The following is an 11,047-nucleotide window of genomic DNA, read 5'->3' as shown; positions in this document are numbered from 1 at the left end:
GGAAACGTTGGCCCCTCTGGACGGCCGGGGGACTTCGGCCGTAGCTTCGCGTCAAGAGGGTATTTTTTCTAAACGAAACCGCTTCATTCGTTCGTTCGTTCGTTTGGCCAGCAATGCCGCAAAAGAGCAGCAGACATCGGCCAGAGCCCCAGCTCTCTTCGCCCGGGACCTCAATGTCCGGCCGCCTCATTCCGAGGTGCCCCCAACCTATTGCGACTTGCCCTCGCTGGCACAGGCTAAGCTTTTCCTTCCGCTGAGAGAAAACCCAAGTGCTCTTCGCAAAGTCCAATAAAGATGTTTCCGCGGCTATCTCCCGGGTTTGGTTGGTGTAAGGGTACCTGAGCACCCAGTCGCTTCTCTAGAAACGGGTCTCCAAATTTTGAAATTAGCTAGTCTCAAATTTGGAGATGATTATGTTGTGGCAAGGCCAGGACCCCAAGGCCCAGATTGCAGAAATGGGCTGAAATTCGGGTTCCAAGATTTTCCTACTTCAGGAATTCCCTTAATCTAAAAGATACTTGAGCCCACTTTTCTGAGAAAATAAGAATTGGATATTCTCTTGGCATCTCAGTGACCTCAGAGTCACCAGGGCCAGAGGGAGGAAACTCCAGGTTGCTGTCCACTTCGTGGAGGATGTAGGTCTAGAGTTACTCCCAGGTCTAGGGTAAGGGCCAAAGCTACAAGCAGCCGGGAGAGCATGGGAGAGGACTAGGTTGCCCCTGCCCTTTCTCCAGGTTGCTTTCCTGCCAAGGAAAAAGTGAGGGGGCTCACTCAGGCTTAGAGACCAGGCTGCCCAGACTCTAAGATAGGGAGGGGAGAGCTCCAGGAGAGGCTCAGAGTGCCCTTTTCCCAGGAAGCAGCTGCTGGGAAGAGAAGGCTGTGAGACAGCAAAATCTGGCTCTTTGCTCCCCGGTTATGTGACTAGCCACTGCCACTTTCAAAGCCTTCCCTTCCCCTCAGCTCAGCCATTCTCTACAACTAGACAACATTCCGTGGACAGGAGAGCCATGGGCACTACCAACAGGGAAAGTTCCTCTATTTCCTTCATTTCATTGTACCCTTCTGGCAGCCATCCTACCAAATACAACCCAGCTCTCACCCAGAACAGCTGGGGAACCCCATTTGACAGGAAGCTTCAGAACTGGGTCCTAAGAAGCCTAAAGAATCCCAAGGAAGTGTTCTGGACTCTACCAGAGCACTCCCCATTCCTCTCACCCAGAAATTGCTTGTGTTTAAAAAAAAATATATAGCTTTTATTGGGACGGTGGTATTAGATCAGGCCAAAGGAGGTAGGTGGTCCCCACTGCACTCCAAAACTGGGTTTTCTAGTTTGAACTTCTCCTCGGAAGCCTAAGAGGCTTAGGACTGGAATGTCCCGGAGAGTCAGGGATGGCCCTGGGGGCAAGCCATGGCACATTCTTTCCTTTTTCCTAAAATCTCTTGATTCTGTGAGCAAGGATTACAGCAAGGTACCCCTGTGAGCGGGTGGGAGGATATCCCCCATGAGGGTCCTCCAACCAACCTTCCCAAATTAAGTTGTTAAACAATTCTAGTGCCCAGAATCTGTTTTGAGTCAGTCTAGCTTTAGAAAGGGTCCCCATGGTGACTACTTCAAATTCCTACAACAGCCCAGACTCCTTTGCTCAACCCATCCAGGACCCTAATCCCCACATTTTTTTTTTTTAAATCACAGAATCACTGAGTTTTATGTAGCTAAAGAGAAATGGGGAATAGGGCACAAGGTCCCAGCTCCTCTCCTCATGTCCACCCCATGATCAAGTGAGCTGGAGGCTGAAGAAGTGAGCAGAGGCTCATAAGGCACCGTGCAGCAAGCCATGCCTAAGGTCAGAGCAAAGGGATGGGTGGGAGGGGAGGCATGGATCCTCAGTTCCAAAAGATTGTTGCCTCCTTTGGGGCGGGGGGGGGGGGGGGGGAGGTGGTCTGTGAATGTGCCAGAAGCCCCTACACAGAGTAGGACAGTGAGTAGTGGGAGACTGTAGCTGGGGAAAAAACGAAAGCTTGTCTCAGTCCCTTCTTTAGCTAATGCCCAGACAGGCCACAGCTTTCTCTCAACCAGTCCCTTCCCCTCCTTGAATGCTGCACACCCTGGCAGATCCTCAGCTTCTCTTTGGGGCTAAGGGTCAGCTATGCATTTAGATTTAGGCATCACCCAAAAGGGTCTGAGAGCATTTCCATCCACACAGGGGGCATCAAAATCTTCAAATAAAGGGATTTTAGTGCCTGCCTGGAGCACTTCCAAGGGCCTGGGTCTGGAAGGGCATGCCGCTGGTGCTCAATAACTTCATTAAAAGCATCAATAGTGAAGGTTGCACATCCTCAGACTGAATAGTTGTAGTTGCAGAGTCACAAAATAGTCCACATCCATAGAGGGCCTCATAGTCCCCATAGACAGACCATTCATTTCTATGTCCCTACCCAGAGATTCACTGTGCTTCCTACCTAGGCCCATTCTGTGGGCTTAGAATATACCTATCAGAGAGCAGCCAGCCATGCCAAAGAGCACATAGTGTGTGCATCCATGTGTACACAGCATACCCTACGTGGAAGTGAAGTAGGGACGTACATGTGCATGTTCCCATGCCTGTGTTCATCCAGGTTGCCCTACAGGGTAAGGCGATACATGGAGGAGTGTGTGTAAAGGGGCACTCTCTAGCATGCTGCAGCACCTATATGTCTCCTGCATAGTTGCAGGAGACTCAAACAAGAAATGTCTTATAAGACAGAGCTGAGGACGACTGCTCTGCAGTTATCCTTCTCATGTCCTTCTCCTTCTGACCAAGTCTAATTTCATCCTGGGGGGTCTTATAAGAAGAAGGCCAGAGCCAATAGGTCTCCCCCTCCTCCCTCTCTACCCAGCCTCAGACTCTGCTCCCTGTGTTAGACACCCAATGAGAATGGGCCAGGCCCTAAGGAAGGGATCTTGGGCTGAGGGTAAGGGAGTGAGAGGCAGGCCTGACTCTACCCTGAGAACCTGTCCTTGCCCCCACAATCTTCACCAAGGAACTCAGTCTGGGTGCCTCCCTCTGACGGGGGAAGGGTGAAGGCTCAAAGGTAGAGCCTGTGGATGCCCCTGATGCTGACATCTGGACAATCAGTCCAACAAGAAACCCAAGGAGGTCAGGATGTCCTGGGTTCTGGGATGAGGGTGCTGGGCCTGGAGAGTAGAGAATTGCTTCTCTCCCAGGTGGCTCTCCTCTCTAACACACTGTCCTCTCCAGTTGGTGAGTCTAATGGAACGGGTGGGCAGGTGAGGGGCAGAAGTATCCTGGGGTCTGGCTGTGGCCAGAGAAGCAGGTCAGGGCCATGCCCTGCTGTCCCAGCTGCAGCCTGTTTGCTCAAGATGCTGAGGTCTCCGGGCCAGTTAACAATTGTTGAGCAAAATCCTTCAACAAACTTCATTTAAGTGGGAGGACTAAAGGAGGGGGTCACCCTTGGGAGCTGGGAGGGGAGTGTCTTGCCTGTGTCAGCAAGGGCCCCCTGGAGCCACAGTTTGGCTACCACTGTGTGGGAGAGAATCTAGAAGACAGAAGTCCTGTGCTGCCCTCCCAGCTTTGGAAGACAGCAGTCACCTGGTCTACCAGGCCTGTGCCTGAAGTCCTGGGAAGCCAAAGCACAGGCCCCAAGCGCCAGGGCAAAGCTACCCTGGAGGATGGCAGAGGCTGCCAAGGCCAACCCCCTGGCTGCCAAGGCCAGGGCTTGGCCGTTGAAGGTGCAAAATAAGGGGAGAGGTAGAAAAGGCAATGGAGCCTGGCTGGGCTCTTGGGGTCTCCCGCTGCACTCGCCAGCGGCCTAGAGCCAACAGAAACGTTTCGTCTGATTAGAAGCCATCATTTCTATCCCAATCCCGGAAAATTGACTGCGGTGCAGAGAGGGAGGCCTGAGAAGCAGCCTTAGGGGAGAGGGTCCAAGCTAATTAGGAGGCAGCATCCGGGGGCCCATTACAGCGCAAGCGGCTGTCACTCAGCCGGGCCGAGTTCCCTGGAGTAGAGGCCGGGGAAGGAGGGGCCGGCGGCCCCTCGACGAGGACACCGCAGGGAGCTGCCGGAACGGGCCCCGGGCTCTGCCCCCGCCCTGGCGCTGGCTCCAAGGCGCCGGCTCTGCGCGATCCTGCTCCTCGAACATTCACTCATCCTGGGCAGTTCCCGCCAGCGGTCGGGGACTTCGAGGCGGCCCAGACAGGAGTTGGCTCTGAGCGAAACAAGTCATTTGGGGCCTGAGGTGGGCACAAGCCGCGCGGGACTTGCAGACCAGATGCGTTTCTTTTGTAAGGCCGAGGGAGAACTCGGTGTGTCACCGGGGAAGGAGGGAGAGGCGCGGCGAGGCCGCGGGGGGCGGGGAGGCGGCGGGAAGGTGGCTGCGGAGGGGGAGGGCGCGGGCGAGGCAGGGAGGGAGGGAGGGCGGCAGAGAGGGCGCGGCGGCGCGGGCGGCTCAGGGCTGGATTCCGCCCGCGCTCCCTCGCTAGCTTGTTCGCCTGCTCCCTCCCTCCCCAGCCCCCTCCCACCCAGGCCCACCCCACCCACCACCCCTGGCGCAGGGACTGCTGGAACCTGGCGGTGCGCACTGTCGCTTTAAGACTGACTCTGCCGGCGAGGTCCCGAGCCTTAGAAACCGGCCCCGGATCGGGAGCCGGAGCCGGGGCCGGGCGGGCGGCTGAGGCCCGAGCGGCCGGAGCAGAGTGCGGAGCGCAGAGTTAGGCGCTCGGTCGCGAAAATCCGCCGCTGCCCGCCCGGCCCCGCAGTCCCGGGCAGTCCATGGAGCGGGCGCGGCGTCGCTGCCTGCGCGGGCAGCCCTGGGGGGCAACCGCTTAGGCGCCGCGCTCTTATCCTCGCAGGTCGCAGCCAGGGCAGCCGGGCGCGCCCAGCCCCGGCTCCTGGAGCGCCCGCCGCGGTCCCCACCTCCATGGACGCCTTCAAGGGGGGCATGAGCCTGGAACGGCTGCCGGAGGGGCTCCGGCCGCCGCCGCCGCCGCCGCATGACATGGGGCCCGCCTTCCACCTGGCCCGCGCCGCCGACCCCCGCGAGCCGCTCGAGAACTCAGCCAGCGAGTCGTCTGACACAGAGCTGCCAGGTAAGCGCGGTTCCCCGCGCCGCGCGCACGGAACCTACCCCGGCGCGGGGAGCAAGGCCTGGCTCCCGCGCGGCGCAGCCAGATTCCCTCTCCGCCCCAGGAGGGTCAGGAGCTTTCTTTTTCCTAGTCTTGACCTGACGGTGAAGGTGCAAATTTACACACACACACACACACACACACACTCACACACACACACGAAGGCACTTCCACGCGGTTCCCACGCGCCAAGAGATGGGCAGATGCACGAGCCTATAACTAGGAGGTTGGAGTGACAACCCCTGTTGATCATGGGCAAATAGAAAAGGGAGAGAAAAAGTTGGGTTTGCGCAAGTGGGCGCTGAAATGTCGCTGGGACGAAGGAAGAGAAGCAGATCGAAGGGAATGGGACTGACGGGCGAGAGAAATTGCCCATAGAGTCCGAGAGAGGGGCAGACACCCTGACAGGCAGGGTGATGCAGATGAGTGGGACAATCCAAGAGAAGGGGCGGGCGAACCGAACAAACAGAGAGGAGGAGGCAACATCAAGTAAAAGGAAGAGACAGAGGACTGAGAAGACCAGCCGGCCAAGGGGCGCGGCCAGACCCCCGGCAGGGTCGACCAAACCCGAATAGAGGGATCCTGGCCCACACGCGCGGCCAGAGCTCGGAGCCACCAGGCGGTCCAGCCAGGCTCCCTTCTCAGCTCGGGCATTTATCCCACTGGGCTGTCCATTTGTCCGAGAGCTTGAGCTTTTCCCCCAGACGCGATCTGACCGCGAGTGGGTGGCACGGACAGTAGTGCAGCAAATCCCCGGGCCATTCCCGGCCGCCGGGCTCTCGGAGCTACTCCCGCGCTCGTGAATCTAACTCCGCGTCGCCGCCGTGCTCCCGGCTCCCCACTCCCCAGGCTGTGGGTGACTCTTCTGCCTTCATTTCTTAATCCACCGCTAAGTGTTTCTCTTCGCGTTTTAAATCTCTATTTGTTTCTGTTTTGCATCTCTAAGTAACTTTCCCTGAGCGGTTCTGTTTGGTTGGTTAAAAAACAACGCTGTACTGTACTTTTGTTTTCGAAAGTTTAAAGCGCGGTGTTTGGTTGCTTTTTATTTTAAAATTCATAGAACTATAGATTGATATTTAAAAACCAAATCTATGAAGATGAATTAACAATTTCAACAATTTTTATTTTGAAAATTTTAATATACTCGTTGTCTCTCTGGAATTTAAAATATCTACATGCAACATTATTCTTGGAGAGGTTTTAAAAAGCCAATCCAAAATGGCGCATTTCTCCGAGATTTTCTCTAAATACATATGCAGTATGTTATTTGGGGAATTTAAATTATCTAACTATAATGTGTTTCTCTGGGATTTAAAATTTATGTCTACGAGGATGTTTATGAGAAGGGGTTCAAAATTTAACTACAATAACCATGGATTTTTTAAATGCCAGAGAAATAAATGTATGAATCTATACACATACAGCTTTGTATTTAGTTGGAGGTGCGTTTGGACAACGCTTTCTGATTCTTAATTTACCCTTGCTGTGTGTTTCTACCTGCCTAATTTTGAGATTTTTTGATGACCCTTTCTGTGGTTTTAGGCAGAGAGCTATAAGCTTTTCAGAACTTCTGTGTTTTGTTTTTAAATTCTTTTTCTTTACATTTCAACTTTTCTGTGATTGCATGTGTTTGTGTAGATCTAAAGAAAGAGAGGCTAAAGCCTGAGGTCACCTAGATACAGGGGTTTTTCAGGCCTTGGGACTGCAGGCCTACAAGTAAGGCCGAGTGTATTGGAACTCCACTCAGCCTTGGAGAGGAAAAAAAAATGGAGGGGTTTCAGGCCACCACCTGGTTCATGCCCCACCGATAGGCTAGTTTCAGTCTGGAAGATTTGGTCCTAGTTCAGAAAAGCAGAGACTCCCTCAGATTTAGACCCCCAAGCACCCGGCAAAAACAGCGTGTATTTGCCGGTGACAGCTGCAGCAGGGCCCAGCCTGAGCCGAGCTGCAGGAGCAGGCCCTGCCAGCCAGGAACCCAGGCCCACAGCTCTGGCTCCTGGGTAGTTCTCGGCACGCCAGACCAGAGGTGCAGACCAGCTCCCGGCAGGCTCTTGCCAACGCGGACAATTCCCCGGGCCCCTGGCGGGAGGGAGGGCTGACAGCCGGTGCTTCGGTGGAACCGGGACAGGGCGCAACAGGCTTAAGCCCGAGGTGACCCGCGCCCGTTCCTGCCTGCTGCAGAGAAGGAGCGCGGCGGGGAACCTAAGGGGCCGGAGGACAGTGGCGCAGGCGGCACGGGCTGCGGCGGCGCGGAGGACCCAGCCAAGAAGAAGAAGCAGCGGCGGCAACGTACGCACTTCACAAGCCAGCAATTGCAAGAGCTGGAGGCCACGTTCCAGAGAAACCGCTACCCCGACATGAGCATGAGGGAGGAGATCGCTGTGTGGACCAACCTCACCGAGCCGCGCGTGCGGGTGAGCGCAGCGCCCGTGTTTAAGGGTACTGGTTCAGAGGGTTCCCGCCTGCCTCAGCCAGAGCCCTTCGAAACTCAGACCTGCACTCACACTTTCACTCAGTCCTGCTCCCTGCTCTTCCACCTATGACCCCCCCCCCAACCTTGGGCCCTAGTTACCGGCAACTGCTAGGCTCCTAGGCCACTAGCTGCTCTGACTGCTGCTTTCCAACTCTTCTTATCCGACCCTCCGGCTCTAGGAAGCCCCAGCCCAAAGACCTGTGGCCCCAAGGGGAGAGACTCTTCCACGCTGAGGGCCTAGGATTCAGTTCAGTGTTAAGGGATATCCTGGGCCGGAGATTAAGCAGAGGATTCCCTAAGGCTGGGATATCAGGAGCTGCAGGGGCCTTCCTCCGAAACCGAAAGGGAAAGGCAAGTCCTGCCTGGCTGCCTCCAAGAGGCTTGAAAGGTGCCTGAGTTTGGGATTCAAAACTTCTTGGAATAGTAGTCTCATCCCACACTTAGTTTCTCCAAAATCTCAGGATAGTCTCCACCTTCCCTGGCCATTTACCAGGCCCGTAGCTGGACCCTCGACTTAATGCCCATTCCTATTGTGGATCTGGGGTCAGATGTGGGTGGCATGGCCCTCCCAGTCCTTTTAGGGATGTAAGGTCTTGGGCCCAAACCTGACTGGATGCTTCCATGTCTCACTGTTTGGTTCCCAGTAAACTCAAGGTTTTCTGGCCAGAGCAGCAAGAGTATCATTTCTTACCCCAGTGGGCAAATATTTAAAGATATTGGGAACACCTACCCCCCAAGCCAGGCCAAAGTCCCACCCAATACACTGAGTCCCTGCTATAAACCCCAATCCTCACCCCTCCCCAGTCAGGCTGGCTAGCCCAGCGTGACTCTGGGTGAAGACACAGCACTCACTAATCCTGAATTTACTAATCCTGCCCAGGTTTCTGGTGGTGGGGACTGGAATAGAATCAGGTAGTGTTGATTCTGGAACCTGGGAAAAGCTGAGATGCAGGGTCCCCCAGCCAGGGATCTCTAGAAACTCAGCCCAGGAAATTCAGCCCAGGGACTGAAAAAGAGTCAAGAAGGACAGGGTATATTCATTGGGTAGTCGAATAAGTGAAGCTCCTGAAGGACCTGACAGTTGGGAAATAAGGTCCTTACCAAATTTTGCAGGATAAAGTGGAGGGGGAGATTAGAGAGAAACTAGTAAGCTAAAGGAAATTAAATATTTGTGGAGAAACATATTTGGCATATATTTAGGCAGCAGGAAAGGAATTAAATATTTAAGGGAGAAGCAAAAGGATCAAGTATTTAGGAAAAGAAAGAATCATCTATTTAGAAGAAATAGTGAAGGTCAGATATTTGGAAAGAGGAAAAAAACTAAATATTTGGAGAAGAATCAAAAGTAAAAAAATGGGGGATGAAGAAGAAAACAGACTGAGGGAGAAGAAAGAGGTTCAGATAGTGGGGTGACCTGAACAAAAATAAAATTGGGGACAGAAATGAAAATTCAAATATTGCAAATAAAGATGAAAACAGACTATTTGAGTGATGAAAACAGACCAAAAATTGAAGATGGCGAGTCATGTCTCAGGGAAGAAAAATACCTTTTGTATTTGAGGGAGAAGGAAAAGATGGAAATATTTAGATAGGGACCTGTTTGGGGGAGAATGCAAAAGGTGGACCGGTTGAAAGGATGGAAACGAATGTTTGTTCACAGAGTGTATTTGAAGAGTTTCAATTGGGGAAGAGGATTAAGATCAGAAAAGGTTAAAAAAAATAGTATTTTCTGGGGACAGGAAAGAAGCCATTACGGAGAGGGCGAAAAGAAACGATATTCGATATTCGGAAAGAAAGAAACGGGCGGAAAGCTTCGGGTGGCAGGGGTAGGGGTATGGGGCTTTCCTGCCCTCGACAGCCCTGACCCTTCTCCGGCCCCCTTCCCCAGGTCTGGTTCAAGAACCGGCGGGCCAAGTGGCGGAAGCGCGAGCGTAACCAGCAGCTGGACCTGTGCAAGGGCGGCTACGTGCCGCAATTCAGCGGCTTAGTGCAGCCCTACGAGGACGTGTACGCCGCCGGCTACTCCTACAACAACTGGGCCGCCAAGAGCCTAGCTCCAGCGCCGCTGTCCACCAAGAGCTTCACCTTCTTCAACTCCATGAGCCCGCTGTCGTCTCAGTCCATGTTCTCGGCACCCAGCTCCATCTCCTCCATGACCATGCCGTCCAGCATGGGCCCGGGCGCCGTGCCCGGCATGCCCAACTCGGGTCTCAACAACATCAACAACCTCACCGGCTCCTCGCTTAACTCGGCCATGTCACCGGGCGCCTGCCCCTACGGCACACCCGCCTCGCCCTACAGCGTCTATCGGGACACGTGCAACTCGAGCTTAGCCAGCCTGAGGCTCAAGTCTAAGCAGCACTCGTCGTTCGGCTACGGCGGCCTGCAGGGCCCGGCCTCGGGCCTCAATGCGTGCCAGTACAACAGCTGACCGCCCAGCCTGGCCACGCGGGCCGGCGGCCGACAGGCAAGGCGCGGGGCAGGCACGGAGGGCGCACGCGGGGCCACAACTCGCCGCGCCGCAGACCTCGCGCCTGCGCAGCCCCCTCCTCCCCATCTCCCCACCTCCAGGTTTGGTTTTGTGTTTGCTTTTCCGGACCCCACTCTGCCCTCTACAAAACAAAACAAAAACAAAAGACATCGGAGAAAAGTGCCGCGAAAAAAAAGAAAAATGGATGAGTTGCAATTTCCCTCGGGAAGGCGCCGGTGGTGTGTGTTGGTTCCCACGGGCCCCAGCGGCCCACTCCGCGGAGGGGACGCGGCGCCAGAAGTGAGATCTGAGGGCGGGCAGCAGCAGAGGACGCCCTCATAGCCCGCATCCCCGCCTGAGCAGCAGCGCCTGCAAACTGACTGTGCGGAGCCCGGACAGGCCGGGGATCCTCGGGCCGGTGCGAACCAAAATGCCCACTCCTAGCTGGGTCCGGCCGAGCATAATTAAACTCAAGCCGAATCCGAGTTGGAGGGAGCGTTGGGCTGGGAACGGTACCCAGCCCGGGATCCGGCACTCACCGTGGATTCGCACTAGCCCGGTTGCGCCCCCCCCCCCCAAGCCCTCGCCTGCCCGCGCTCCGGAGCCCTTTATTAAGGCCAAGGAGCCACAGCTGGCCCTGCGGACAAGGCAGGGGTTGGGATGGCTCGTCTCAGAGCACCCCTGCCCCAGCTTAGTCGCAGGCTTAGGCCCTCTGCTCCGTTCCCGGTCCAGGAGGTGGCCCCCTGTCCCGGAGAACAACCCCCCTCCTTACCGCCCGCCGTGCAAGAGTCGAGCCGGAAGAGCGCGGGGCGCGGCCCCAGGGCCCTGCGCCCACTTTGCACACCCGCTCTCCGGCCCGCGCCCCTGTTTACAGCGTCCCTGTGTATGTCGGACTGACTGTATAGAATTATAAATCTGTCTATATCGACTTGTCCATGTACGTCTATTAAAACCATAGTCCGAGCGTGCTAAGCACTGC

At 55.3% G+C, this 11,047-nt stretch overlaps 1 protein-coding gene across 1 annotated transcript; it reads left to right on the top strand.

Annotated features, from left to right (window-relative positions):
* Positions 1–4,582: 4,582 nt before the first annotated feature.
* PITX1 (paired like homeodomain 1) lies at positions 4,583–11,047 on the top strand. Its single transcript, XM_081283792.1, has 3 exons — positions 4,583–5,089; positions 7,307–7,539; positions 9,487–11,047. Exons 1-3 carry the CDS (start codon positions 4,921–4,923, stop codon positions 10,027–10,029), a joined length of 945 nt encoding a protein of 314 aa, XP_081139918.1. The 5' UTR covers positions 4,583–4,920; the 3' UTR covers positions 10,030–11,047.

This window comes from Spermophilus citellus, assembly GCF_964194105.1.
Source record: "Spermophilus citellus genome assembly, chromosome: 1".
Classification (NCBI taxonomy): domain Eukaryota; kingdom Metazoa; phylum Chordata; class Mammalia; order Rodentia; family Sciuridae; genus Spermophilus; species Spermophilus citellus.
Note: the sequence above shows the minus strand (reverse complement) of the source record. Positions and strands in the feature narration are given on the sequence as shown.

Bases quoted from the DNA above. Each gene is read 5' to 3' on its own strand.
- PITX1 (XM_081283792.1), top strand. From the start codon at position 4,921: ATGGACGCCTTCAAGGGGGGCATGAGCCTGGAACGGCTGCCGGAGGGG. The intron at 5,090-7,306 runs GTAAGCGCGGTT...TGCCTGCTGCAG, and splicing joins GTCTGACACAGAGCTGCCAG to AGAAGGAGCGCGGCGGGGAA. The intron at 7,540-9,486 runs GTGAGCGCAGCG...CCCCTTCCCCAG, and splicing joins TCACCGAGCCGCGCGTGCGG to GTCTGGTTCAAGAACCGGCG.